The sequence below is a fragment of the Tetrao urogallus genome (genome assembly GCF_951394365.1).
Source record: "Tetrao urogallus genome assembly, chromosome: 7".
Taxonomy (NCBI): Eukaryota; Metazoa; Chordata; class Aves; order Galliformes; family Phasianidae; genus Tetrao; species Tetrao urogallus.
This window is the reverse complement of record NC_136820.1, coordinates 5875738-5890401: the sequence shown is the minus strand read 5'-3', so window position 1 is coordinate 5890401 and position 14664 is coordinate 5875738. Positions and strand designations below refer to the sequence as shown.

The window sequence follows — 14664 nt, the reverse complement described above, 5'->3', positions numbered from 1 at the left end:
CCAGAGCAGATAAAAATACATCATTGGAATGCAGAGCAACTAAAAGAATGTGCAACATCTCTATATCGAGAGAAAGCTTAAACAGAAACTATGTACTGATTTCTTTCATTTTGCTTTAGTCTTATATGACTGCTGTGATGCTGGACTAAACCTGGTATCCCAAATGCAAGACATCAGAACACTTTTTCTTCCATAAATGTGGGTGACAAGATGCGGCATTTTCTGTGCCCATCCTTTCAAGCATCCTGCAGGCTCTCAGAGCACAGCACAGCTAACCTGTGTTCATCCCGTGATCCTTCAGCTGTCCAAATTCATTCTTGAGAGACGTGATCTCTCTGAGGTCCCCATGATCTCCATGAGACAAAAACATTCAGGGTCTTGCTCTTTGAGAAGAAATTCTTTGATAAGGAAACTGCTCACAGGCCAGGGGCTGCAAGCATGATAAGCTGATGGCACAGGTTTTGCTGGCTGCAGGAGCAAACCCCTGCCCAGGGTCTGCATTGATGTCCCTCAAGCACATTGCTCCTGGTGGCATGGCCAACAAAAAATATGGCTTTAATTTTGCCAGGTTTTACACTTGTTTTGCACTGTACGCTCCACCCCTCTTCACTTCTCAAGCACATTCCTAAATCTTTGCAGGACTGCACCTTATTTAACACCAGCACTACAGAATGTACAGGGCATGTAACCACTGTTACATGCCCTGTTTCCTAAATACTGTTAAGTATTTAGGAGATCTTAACCTCTGTTGTGTCTGTAGAATTCACCCTACATTGGGTCAGTTGCTGATGGAGGTAATTTACTCCACTGAGAGTAAGAGCAGAATACAGCCTGGCTAGCTGAGCATTAATACCATTGATACAGCAGCAGGGAAAGGAAAACATTGAGCCTCTACAGAAAGTTTTAGTCTTCCTTAAGAGGAACTGGGCTGCTACTCATCCAGAGGCTCCTGAAATGGGAGGGCCTGAATAGTTATACAGGAGCAGGGCCACTGCCAAAAGAAATTTCTGGTAAAGTAGCTATGTGTCATGTTAGTCTTATTATCTGAGTTGGTGCAATCTGCAATGGCACAGGGCATTGAGTTTTCACTGCGTTGCTTGATTTTTGCAGAGAGCCTTACAACTTTCCAATGTCCTGAAAGAAATCAGCAGAACTCAGAAGTTTGCCAACTTTGATGTTTTCTACATGGATTTCCCACTGAAACAAAGTAAGTGGCTTTTCCCTCTCCTCTCTCAAGTGGTGCTAACCCATCCCAATGTGTTAGCTCTGTAGCAAGGGCAGGTTTTCTCAGTCAGTTTTCCTCCCTGAGAAATGCAGCCACCTTCCCTGCTGCCAAAAGCATCTCCCTCAGCAGGAACTAGCTTCTGCCCTGTGTTTCCTTCCGCACCAAAATACCACTCTACACTGACTTGAGGGACTTGCAACACTCACCCTTATGTGATCTTAAGTGACACTATGTAAGCACATCCCCTAAATCACTTTCTTCTGCTGCTGACACAGTACAAACAGAACTTACAGCACCACATATCACGAGGAAAGCAGAAGCACTCCTGACAAATCAGTGGTAGGAACAGTCTTGTCACCTCCCAGCGGGCAATGGGGTCATTGCCATACACTCTGTAGCCACCTCTTCCCCAGGGTGACTTGTCCCCATCCCTCGGCCCACAGGACAGGAACTCCAATTTGGCCATCTTGGGGCTTCCTCAATATCATGGACTTTTAGATTCCATATACAGTGCATAATAATTAAATAAAAAAATTGGATCTGCATTCTCTTATTTTTGTATTCACCAAGAGGTCCTGCTTGAAAAATTATGCCTGAGGACCATATGTTCCTTTTTTTTTTAATGGCATTTTAAATCTCAGAACGTAGACAGCTAGAAGAGCCATGAAGGGACAGAAGCAGCTGGCAATACTTCAAAGTGTACATCTCCAACACCTCTCCCAGTCAGCGTCTGCCCATCCTCGGTAGCACAAAGCTGCTGAGGCACCCAGGACTATTGCAGAAGTCTCAGCCGGAGCCAAAACCCATCCAACTCACAAATTTATTTTATTCTCCATGACCCAGTTCTGGGAGCTGGGCTGGGTCTCACGCAGAGCGCACAGAGGAGGAGGTAAAGCTTAGGATAGGATTTTTTCCATCCAAAATTGAAACTCAAAGATGCCGACCGCTTTGTCAAGTTAGATATCATAGCAAAGAGTTTCAAGGTGGCCAAGTTTTTGCTAATTAATATTTAACAAGACGTTGGGATTTGAAACAAACTACCTGCTGGGTAGGCAAATTACTTTAATAAGTTGAACTGATAACTTTAGGTAATTTATTTGCTTTCGCAAAAAGAAACACAAGATATAATTTGCTGTTCTTGATTACACTGCATTAAATAAACGAGGCAAACGAACACACATGCACATACAAACACCACCTCTGACAGACACCCTGCAAAGTTTCCTGCAGCCCTGGAGCCGGCGATGTGCGCTTCCATCAGTAAAGCTGTCAGCTCGTGGATGCACTCAGAAGCGAGCTGAGGCTGCTGACCTACTTTCTGCTCTGCTCCTGAAGCAAGTGCAAATCCTCCCCTAGGCTCCCCAGGCATCAAATATTTAGCAGTGGTTGCAATGCTGTGATGAGGACAAGAGTTCTAGGCGGGCATGTGCTGGTATCTACACAACCACTCCCAGCTTTCTTGGATGGAGCCTTCTTGGGTGTAGAGCATTTATTAGAGATTTAGGCGGGCATTCAAGTTGCTTTTGGCTTAAGAACTTAGTGGTTATGTAAAGAAGTAGTGCCTTAACAAGGGCTGGTTTTGGCTTCTCCTGGAGTGAATGCGAGCAAGCTCTGGCCTAGCCTAGCCTAGGAGATAGGCATATTTTAAGGCAACCTCTGGATGCTCGCAGTTGGTCTAAGAACAGCTCTAGGATTTTCGGAGGTCGAGTATAATAACAGACTAAGCTGACCTTTGTTGCCAGAAATTTTGCTCACCTTACTTACCTGCTGTTTCTGGCACTGGAAGGGGAGTCTGTCTAAAGCACAACACAACACACAGCCTCATACCCAATGTAAGACATCATCTGTAAGGGGCTGCCCAAGCTCACACCATGTGTGTTGTGTGTGAACCCAGTCCCTGCTGTAACATAAGATGAGCATTTCATTGTGCCCAACATACTACAGTTTTGAAAGAAGCTTCCGAGTCCTGTTCTGCAAAACAAGTCACTTTGCTGTTGAATAAAGCATCACAATTACATTTCTTTAGTTAAAGCAGGAATGCTGCCAATCTATGAATTCAGGGCCAGAATGAGGATCCGGGCATCGCTTCTTGCCACAACAGCCAGAGGCCATGCTGGTAATTCTAGGTCAAAACTGTAGCACTTGAAAGGAGAATACTTTTCTCCTGACAGGATGCCCACTAGGCACTCTATTAGGAATTCTTAATCTGTCATTACAAAAGAAATGATCAAATTTACAGTCTGTTAATGTTATGTCCACTGGTTCCACGCTTGATCGCTACGGCCCTTTTGAAGAAGGCAAGCTTTTTGCTTCTCTAATGGCTCTGCGGCTCACAGTAGAGCATCATTTGCATCGACTGTTGTGCTTATGTAATTCAAAAGGTTATTTTGTTGGAGTTGAAAAAGGCCATTTGGAAGAAATGTAACTGAAAGTGACATCCCATTCCTGCAGACATCAGCCCCTGTGAATACTGTGCTACCATCTCTTTCTCTAAAAAGCCCTGTTTTCTGTAGCTTTTCCTTTCATAGTTGTATTTCCTGCTCTGCTGAAGCTGCAACTAAAGTGGAAAATACAAAAGTATGAATCACTATTAAATAATTTATAGCTTTACTCACTACAGCACTGGTCTTACTGGAGGGAAAGAGAATTGTTTTACAATCATTTACGTTCACAGCACTTCCTTGCTTAAATATTTCAGATTTTAAAAAACAACAATAAAATCTTAAATACTGCCCCAAGGAGATGGAGACTGTATGCAGTAACGGCTCTGACAACTTTATGTAAATTATCATAATCTTCACTCAGCGTTGCTGTGAGCTTAAAAGTACTGTGGGCATTTGGAGGAGGATGGGGGGGGGGGTCTTATCTCAGTGCAGTGCAGTAACCCCTCTTCTTTTGTGCTCTGCAGCAGCCGAAGAGTGGCACAGGATGGGCGGTGAGCCCTGGCAGCTGATCGAGCCAGTGGATGGCTTCCATCCCAGCCAGGTAAAATCCTGAGGCGATGGCAGGGAGTGGTGTGGAGAGTGGGATGCCAGCATCTGCCTGCGGTGTCTGGTTGTCCTGCAGAGGGGAGGGTGGACTGTGGGATTTCTCATTTATAAGAGATGCTGGTTCAGTCCCTGCCCCTAACCATGACCGTGACCATGATGCTGGCCCTGCCTATGCCCATGTCCATGTCCCTTTGCCAAGATCCTCGTCCATGTTCGTGCCCCTGTATCCCACATCCTCATCCTCCAAGGCCACAGATCCCCATAGCATATCCCAGATCAAAGCGTTCATTTTGAAGCTATACATGTAAATTGGTTTATGCTCTACGGCTATGTATTGTGAAAAACTTCTCTCCCCATTTCTTTGCCTCTAAGGAGGGGTGGCAAGAGAAGGTTTGCAGTCAGAAGTGGATGAAAGGAGAGGAGAAATAGCAGCTCAACCAAAACCCCATGCTTGGGCTCACTGGTCTTGTGCTAGGTTTCCATCATGGTTGCTTTTGGAGTACTCCTTTCTGAACCCATACAATGTTTTTAAGAGCAATCAGCTCTTAAATCCCGTGACCAACTACAACAAAGCAATTCTTTTTTTTCTATAGCTTCAGGTTTCAAACACACACTTATTTGGAAACAGATACATACTTGAAATTTGAAAAGTGAAGCAAAAGAGTGTCCCATCTTCCCAATACCACCCTGCGTGATCTACCCTCAAATGACAATACCTCATAGCTGCTTCCCATGCTCAAAAGAATTTAGGAGGGGGATTTATGATGGAAGACAACACCCCACATACGTTCACTCCCACCCACCACCAAATAATCCAATGCAATGCTAATAGAAAAAAAAACCCTAGGAAAGAGTGGAGGAGCTTTGGGCACACATTCCAAGAACTGCATTCCAAACTGCATTCCAAACTACATTTCTGCAGCTTCCCCACTAACTGTCTCTTCAGCCATGGAGAGCTGCGTGGGGAAATCCAAAGCCAAAATAAGTGTTTCCCTTGATATCCTTTACATCTGTGATGATCAGGTGAAGCAAAATGGTCTCTAGCACACCCTTGCCATGCCACAAAATCTTCCTGTTTCCAAAGGGACTCTTTCACATCAGCATTAGTGCCTGCTTGGCTACCAGGCACTGCCACAAGATAGCTGCAGGGAAATACAAATTTGCAGCCTGAGGACGTGGGGAAAGTGTGCCTAGATTTTTCGCTGCAGGCCTTTTGAAAGGAAGCAATTAGAGAAAACTTGGCAAATGAAACGGGTGTGAAAACAGCGATGAAATCAACCCCGTTTCCAACCATGCCATCTGGGGAAATAGCACTGAGAGAGTCTGGAGGTGAGCAGATAAGCTATTTGTGGCTGTTCGACACCTTAACCTGAGGGTGTACATGGCCATCAGCAAGAGACCACCACAGGAGCCAGGCTCTCCAGGTCACAGCTTTTCCAACATGCTCCTGTCTACATCCTGCAACACAGCACAGCATGGAGCCCAGCAAGCATTTGCCTTGAAGGGAACCTTCCCAAGCCAGAAGAAAATGACAGAAGGGCATGGAAGGGCAGCTGCAAGCCTACGCACATCCAACTGCTGCCGTATTTTCTCCCCTCAGGCCCAGCATCCTACTGTCATTACTATCTCCCTCTCCTGCTGTTAGGATGACATTAATGCTTTTATAGGTATGTTTTCCCATACAGTCAAGGTGCCAGCTGTAGATATGCCTCACTTCAAGTGAGTTATTTCCCTTCTAGGATTTATTAATTAGCCTTATCCAAACATCCACCACTTTAAATCCATTTTTCTTTTTCCTGCCATTATACACAAGCCTGTTATCAACACAGCACTATTTGGGCTGAGACACAGCACTCTGCTCTGAACGAACGGCTCTCGCAGTACAAAGCAGGGGAAGTTTGAGCACAGCATGATTTTTAAGAGTTAGCTTGAGAGAGATGACAAACAACTCGCTCACTCCTCATACAAGTTTTATTTAAGGTTTGACTTCATGCCAGCCTCTGGCCAGGTACAATTTTAACACCACTTAATGCTGCCTAGCACAAGAGAGTTGATACCCCGCGGCTTGCCAAGGGATTGAAGTCTCTTACCTCCATCTCTGCAGCAATTCCTCACTCATCATGTACAGCTCAGCAAATAAATATGACAAATAAGTCCTTGCCTGGGCAATTTTGCTGCATTTTCCTCAAAGCAGATCTCAAAGCATTTGAGAAATATTCACAAATATTTGAAGTGAGCAGCACTCCGAGGAAAGCGTATGCATTTTAGCTGTTGCTAGAGGGACACCATGATTGATCCCTAGTGGTAGTGAAACTCCTTTGGGCAGGAGAAGTCTGAGCTCTGCCCCCGAGTTTCACTTGCCCCTTATCTGCTATCTCATTAATGACAGAAAACCATAACTCAGAGGTATAACCAGGTTATCTGATTGATAGAGCATTGGTCCAACTATACAGAAAGAGAGTGGAAGAGAATTGCGTCCTTCCAAAAGCCACATACAAATCATTGCAGAGAGAAGCAAGAGGAAAAAAAGAAAAAAGACTCTGATACGTACGTCCCATCAGAGCTACTATGTTTTCTCATGCATTGACAAAGGCTAGGTTAGGACACTTCAATTAAATAGTGTCCATAGAGAGTAAGTGATTCTTAAAAATCCTTAAAAGAAGGGAAGAACACCAAGCACTCATTTGTTTAGCCCAGCCAAGAATTGTGCCCTATGAAAGTGTTCCTGGGGGACAAAGGGCATTTTCCTGAGCGTTTTCATTAAGCTGCAAAGTTGAAAGATGTGAATACACGTTCTTGGCATAATCCTCTATCGCAGGTTTCAAAGCTGAAATTGTGCTCTGCAGATTTTGCATCTTTTATTTATTTTTTAACCAAAACTCACAGATCAAGCTGTAAGGGGACGAAAATCACGCCATTTAACACCTAAAATCAGGGCACGTAACTCAGTCCTCTCAAGATCCCTCTAGAGTAATCTCTGAGACAGTGCTCCCTCAGGTCCTGCTCAGTTGCCCTTGGAAGAAATCCGACTTTCTCTTCCCCATTGACTACAGGGGGAGCCCAGGGAGTTTTTCAGCATCTCTTCCATTCCACAAATCTCGCTGCAAACCATCCTGAGTGCCAGATGGTTTCAAGGACATTGCTTCTTTCTGGAACAGCTGATTGCTTTGTTTGTATGGAACAGCCATGCATTTCAACAGGATCCTGTATAAATTGCTTCATTTCTTGCTTTTACGAAGTTACCACAGAGAATGTGAAAGCCCTGAGCATCACAAACTGTAAACTGAGATGCTTGGAAGAGTCTTAATGGTTATGTACAGGCAGGAAAGCACAGCTTGACTGTGATTAGATTCTCCCTTTTTTCCTTCTTTAAGTCTGAGCAAAACACATTATAGCCAGGAAAAAACGTTAAAAAAAAAAAGAAGGGAAAAGCCAGCACAACACATTTCAGATTAGTTGTGTATTTACACTTTGCTGAGAAGCGTTTCCCATCCGAAAAAGCCATCCAAAAGCTGCTAACACAGAACAGCTACCTCCCAGTCACGGTCACCCAGGGCTACACAAGGAATGGGCAGTATTTGCTTTAAAGGTTGATTAGGATTTGTCAGCCTCATAGAAAACCATCATCATCACACAGACCACGTGATTTGTAGCTGGTCTCAAAGCACAAGATGTTTGGGATTGAAAAAGGGCCTACAATTTCTCTCATTGTGAGGCCTTCTGTCTGTGCCTCACTGCTCGTCCAGGGTAAATTATCCGAACCATCTGCACCACACAGACTGTTGTCTGAGCAAGACCTGCACAATTTAGGGCATTCTGAGTGCATTTGTCTTCAACTGCAGCCAACAGCAGCCTGAACACTGCAGAACACCCCTCCTGTGATACTTTTTCAGAGGGTGCATCATGAAAAGACAGCGTTTCTTCTTTCAAAAGCAAACAAAATCACTAAGCATAGGGAAGGCTTAGGGTTGGAGACTCCCACGCTGGGACAGATCCCTCTGACACAGACAGGTCTCAGCCACCTTGAGGCTTAGGGTGTCCCAGAAGAACTCTTTGGTCGCTTTTAGGAATTGCCCCAAGAAAAGACACCGTGTTACACAATTTCTCCTATCCCTCTCCCCTACCCAACATCCCTGCTTAATGAGGTCGCAACCAACAAGAATCTAAGAGCTTCTACCCAACAGGTGTGGCTCTTTGTACACGAGCTCTGAATAAAAGAAAGTTTTCTTCTCCTGGCTTCTCCAGGCCCACCGTTACTTCAAAAGTACAGCAGTACAAAGAAGTGCATAAAACTCCCCCAAAGGCTCCAGCCTGTTCCCAAATGTTGAAACTGTAGTTCAAACACTTTGGTTCTACGAACCCACCTTGGCCCCTTAACAAAATGGCTTTGTTAGCCCTGTTTAAGTCTCATAGTTAATGTTAGCATGAGCTTTAGGGTTGAAAGTAAAGTTACCATACAATTGTACAAGTTAAAACAAAAAATGCATTTAGCAAAGTGTGAAAACTTGTTTAAAGGCGAATCAGGCTGTCTCCTCTTTCCCTTCCTCCTGCCCTTGATGTTTTTCACCCTAGCAATACAGTAGAAACAATTTCTCTCTAGTGAATAACTTCTAGGGCAAACACTCCATGAAAGGCAGAGCAATTCTGGCAGCGAGGAGAAGAGCTATTTTACCACTTCCAGCAGCTCTCCTGGGAAAAGGCTCTGTGAACTCAGAGAATCAGAGGCGGTTGGTTTTGAACCTGGACATAATTAGACCTCTTTGTCCCAGTACCTAGGGTTTCCTTATAGGATATGAGAGTGAATAGTTATTAGAAGTATCAGAGGAGCTCGAGAGCTTGAATTCCTTTGGATTGGCAAGAGATTTATGTGTTATATCCAAGCAGTGCTTTTGATAAACTTTCATAATTGTTAGGAGTCAGATCCTATGGCTTTTGAATAGAAGTCTGTTGGCCAGACATCATAGGTGTCAGGAAACCATTGGAGACCTTATTATCTCTGTATTTTCCTGTAACTAACAAAAGAATTCGCAAAGGCAAAAGACAACACATTTTTAATAGAAGGTGGAACTTCATGCTTGCAAAATGCATCCTAAAAAAGATTTAATATAATAATTTACATCTTAAAGAAACTTTCAGAGGTCATATCTTTATATTCACTTTATTGGAAAGGAGCATGTGTTGATAAATCTAGTTCTCACACTGGTCAGGGAGGTACAGATACGTAATCTTTATTTTATTTTCACTGTGGAAGCAGCTGGATTGAACTTCTCTTTGAGGTTACAGTCCATCGTGTTTAGTCTGGAGAAGAGGCGGCTCAGGGGAGACTTCATTGCTAATTGCTTTACTGCTGAAACAAGATGGTTGCAAAGAAGGGGTCAGCCTCTTCCCCCAGGTAACAGTGCCAGGATGAGAGGAAAAGGCCTCAAGTTATGCCAGGGGAGGTTCAGTTGGGGTATTAGGAAATATTTTTCGACAGAAAGACTGGTAATGCAGTAGAACAGGCTGCCAGGGAGGTGGTAGTGGCACCGTTCATGAACCTATTGGGGTTGGGTTGACTTTTGGACTAGATGGTCTTTTCCAATTTTAATGATTCTATGTGAATATAGAGAGGAGTCTTCTTTCTGGTGGGAACTGCTAAGTGCTGGTTGTAGAGACACAAGAAATTGACAGTACTATTTGTGATGTTTGCAGATTGCTGCAGCCCTGGGAACAAGTGTTACCTGGCAGAAAGCACTACACGAATGGCCTCAAGTGCTTGGAAAGGAGAATCCATTCAATGATCAGATTGAAGCTATATTCAAAGATCAAGGTGGACACTGATTCCCAGTTTGACAAAGCCATGTCTTATGGTGATGCTTCCGAGTACATTCCAGGAAACAGAATTATTAGAGACCAAAAAACAGAAAAGAAAAAAAGAGGAAGCAAGTTATCAGAGCCAAGCTCTTCTGTTGTTCAAAATAGCTGTGCTAACTTCAGCACCGTTGGCTGTTTGTGCAACTGCATTCTTTTCAGCAGTGCATCTCAAACTGCAAAGTCATCCACCTGCACAAGTAGGCAAGTCTTTCTGTAGAGCTTCAGAAATTAAAAAAATCCAAGGATACCTGCCAGCTAGACCATTTATTGTACTGGTTTGCAAATCCAGAAGATTTTTTCAACATAGAGCAAACCTCATTGTTTTTCTTACAGAACATCATCTCTGGCCTTTCCATTTGTACTGTTTTAACAACCAATCTGATTCCAAAAGGACAGGGGGGCACCTGGCTCGTTTTGTTACTATGAATTGTGTAATTGTCCTGAGTGTTAGTACATTATTTAGCTGCTATTTGCTTATTAAAGTATGCCAGGAGTAACAAGGCACTAGGAATTAGATTTGCCTGGCAGCATTAGGTCAGCCTGAGCACACGTTCTCTTCCCCACCATTAACAAGCTGGTAACCTTACAACCTTCAATGTATTTAACACAGATTTTTAAAGCTCTAACACATCTTCACTCTTCTGCTTCATAACAAACACAAGATGTTCTCTCCTGCTTGTTATGGAGGCATGCCCTCAGGAATTACCAAAGGTAACAGGCAGCTCTTATCTGCTCTACTTAATAAGTAGGATTGAAGACTGAGGAATAAAAGTGGTCTTTATACCAGCTCACCCAGGAAAAAGAAAAGAGAAAGAATGAACTTGCTACCACAACAACAAAATATCCAATCAATCAAAATTAGAGACAGCTTTGCTGATTGCATAAAGTTGTACTGATTACACAGGGAAAATCGTGGTAAATAGAAAGTGCTAGCATGGCATGACTGCACCCATCAGTTAGCCAAAGTTCAGGTGTACTTGGTCTTCTTTTTGTTCTGACAGTGTCCTCTGCATAAGGCTATGCCAGCTGTGACCCAGCCCTGATGCTGCTCAATGAACTAGATGAGGTGGCCTGGCTGTGCATGGACCTGAGCACTCTGGCTGTGTCTGCACAAGATGCATCAACTCAGCAGACTGAACAGGCAGACAAGAACTTGAAAATGTTATAGACCATCTTCTGTTTGGGTTTTTTTAGTCAATGCAACACCATTTATTATGGGACTTATGGGACAATTGTTAACATTTATAAAAACATTCTAGTTACCTGTTCTAGGAAATCAAGAGGAAATAAATTCTTTAACTGAATTATACTTACTAATAATGCTCCAATTCATTCGAGGCATTTAGGTGTTATCAAAATATTCACTGTCTCCCAAGAAACAGTTTGAACCCATCCTTCCTCACACATGCTTCTGCTATCAAGCGTTAGAGGTGGGAAAAGGAAACTTGCCTGCCTGCAGTACGAAAGCTCTCTGCCAAAGAGAATAGTGTTCAGTGTCTATGTGCCAAGCCAGCCTCCCGACCTTTCATTAAAAGCACCACCAGGACAAAATCAAGTGCATCCACCCCTGGTTTTGCTATAGATCACATACAATAGGACAATACCTATGGAACTGTGTCAGATAATTTCCTGTACACCCATAAGGAAATGAAGCAATTAAAAAGGGGGAAGAGAACAGCATGTGTTTAGAAGCCAAATTTTCAGGCAATCTCACTACAAATCGCTATGTTTCATTTTAGGTTAGGTTTTAATAATGTCAATTAGGAGTTATAAAAGCTAGTGAAAATCAAGTTTCCTCAATTAAAAAAGATTCATTGCCCAGAGCAAAGCATTTTCCATTTGTAGAATTTCTTATTAGTAAACATCACGAAATTGTGAACCACAGAAAAAGCCTTCTTACAAAATTAGACCTTCCTCTCAATCGAGAGAGACCTGAAACCTCCGAAGGCAATACTCAAAGCTCTCAGATTTGCCCTAGCAGCGTTACTGTGTGCTTGATGCAGTCCTTGAGGGACGCCATAAAATGGGCTCGCCCTTGGCTGCACGAGCCCTGAACAAACCTAGCCCTCACTCCTCAGCACAAAGTCTGCAGTTCAGCATTAAAATCAGGCTGGATGCAAAGATCGGATTTTTAGCTAAGGCAGTAACTATTTGCAAATATAGAGCAGGGGTGTTAAGCCTATATTTGTATCTCTGTTATTTAAAAAAATATTTCAACAGCTGAAGATCTACATCCGCGACCATCAAACACTGGTAACTGAACACCATATATTTAAATAGCTGATTCTGACAAAGCTTAATTAATCTAAAGCAGCATGGAATGATGCTTAGATTGTTTTATGATGAATGTTATTAGTAATTCCATTTGTATTTTACATGAACTTAATGCTTTGTCATCTGAGTTATTTTTAAGAGAAAGAATTGCATCTGTATCTACCAGGAGCTATTTGAATGCCATCGGTCTGGCTTCTTCCAAAGGGCTCAACTAAATAAAGTTCCAACCTGTAGGACAGACAGCTCTTACCCTTCAGTGACATTTCTGTCTGAATCTTTTCAAACCCTGGAGCTGTATTTGGCTTTCCACTTCAGCAAAAAGAGAGATAAAATCCTAAAGGCCCTGCATGATCTACACAGAAGAAAGAGCACAATCACTTTCTAGTTTTAAGTGTAAAAATTTAAGTGGAATGATTGCTCTCGTATTTCTGCTTTCAACATTCATCAAGGCTCCAACGCACCAACAGCCAAAATAACATAGAAACTTACTCCCCTCACACCAGCATTTTCCTTGCTCCCTCATGCCTACCTTGCAATGCCCAGAAAACAGACCACCACTGAGAAAGAAATGTCACTGCTCACCTCTAGAAGAGCCAGGGAAGTCTGATAGAAGGTTCACAGCAACATGGTTCAAGAGCAGAACTGGAGGCTTTTTGCTAAGCTTGTGTCACATGCTTCTGCCTGCAGTAGTACAGATGACCATCACTTGCAGCTCGTGCTTGGAACTCACCATCAAGGCCAGCTTTTCTATCTTGTATAAACTGTAACAGGTGACAAATTTCCTTGTTGAGAATATTTTTCAGCTTAGGCAATGAACAAATACTCGTTTCTATGGTGGTTAATAGTCCTTTTAACCTAAATAAAAGTATGCCACTTACCTCTATGTTTATAGACTCTTGCTTCATATCTGATGATTTTTATTAACATCTTCTCGGAAGAATAAGGTAAATGGATGGTCTACCTTATATCCACGGATTAAATTTATGTTGTATTGCTACTCTGCTGTCAAGTCTCCACCATAAGAGAAAAGAACCATTTCTCCTTGTTGCACTCAAACTGCTGGTCTCTAGCAGCCTCTACATCCAGACGTATCATTCCAACCAGTTCATGGTAACTGCCCATCAATGATTTGGTCTCCCTTTGCAAAACTCAATGCTAGGTACCCCTAGCATCTTCCCAAATGAAGGCTTCAGGATACATACACTGAACAGAATCCTTTCCCAAACATTGTGTGCAGTCGATCTTCTCTTCTTTAACCTACAAACTGGTGCCTCAAATGCACAGATGACATTAGAAGTAGTTACATAGTGTTTTATTTTCTTTATTTTAAAAGGATAAAATAAATCTCAATACATAATTTGGAAATATTTAAAGACATTGGAAAAAAGAAAAGTAGATTTAAAAGCAAAAATACAGTACAAAAGGCAGCTTAAGATAACAGAATTCAGTGTTTCAAGTGTGAAAATACAACAGCTAAACAAGTATTCCACTACTGCATTTGTAATAGTGTGCTAATCAGTATTTCACTAAGAACAGTGAAAAGCTGTGAAAATAGCAGATTTTAACTGAGTAGTTTTGGCATTTTATGATGGGTCTGTAGTTCTGTTTTTATATGCAATTATAGACATTTATGGCAGGAGGAAGACCCATACTTTCTGCCCGAGCATTAGTTGGTAGATAGCAGCTTTATAGCGTCTTACAGGAAAAGCTATTTTACAACCTATTCCTGGCCCTCAAATGGAGTGGAATTCAAGCTTGTACAAATTGAGTGGTCCAGGAAATACTGACGTACACAACACTAAGGCTAAAATTTATTTTTAATATAGCAGTCCTAACAAAAATATTCAAGACCTTTCATTTCTATCAAAGTGCAATATACTGCATACATAATTCCACACCTGTAAACAACATAGTATACATGTCATACTCTTATCCATACCAGGTTGTACGAGAAACAACAAAAATATTTAAAACAGAAGAAGCATGAGTATTGTGAATATCTCCTGTTCTGACCGCAAGGATATTGTGCAAGCAAGAAACGCCTATATTGCATGCTTTAGAATGAAGTTACTATTAAATTCCATGCCTGATCATTATGAAAAAAGCCTCCAACATTAAAGTTCCTGCTTCAGCACCTTTCTTCTCAGAGAACTCTGAACTACTCATTCAGGGAGCTGAGTTAGCTAAGAAGCTTGTGTTTTCACTAGCTCCCCCCTGGCCCTGAGCCCTGAAGTGCGATTTCCTGCAATAATTTAGTTTTTTCAAGAAGAGAATGTACTTAGCTAAAAACACATCCCAAAAGTTATATAAATATTTAGCATA

At 42.4% G+C, this 14664-nt stretch overlaps 1 protein-coding gene across 1 annotated transcript in view; it reads left to right on the top strand.

Annotated features, from left to right (window-relative positions):
• The window catches only part of AOAH (acyloxyacyl hydrolase), a gene marked incomplete at both ends in the record, with an annotated part of 64907 nt that extends 54872 nt beyond the window's left edge, over positions 1 to 10035 (top strand). The window contains 3 exons of the mRNA XM_079538199.1: positions 1111 to 1207; positions 4134 to 4210; positions 9907 to 10035. Coding sequence (XP_079394325.1) covers positions 1111 to 1207; positions 4134 to 4210; positions 9907 to 10035 — 303 coding nt within the window. The remainder of the gene's footprint in view (positions 1 to 1110; positions 1208 to 4133; positions 4211 to 9906) is intronic.
• Between the last annotated feature and the right edge of the window lie 4629 nt (positions 10036 to 14664).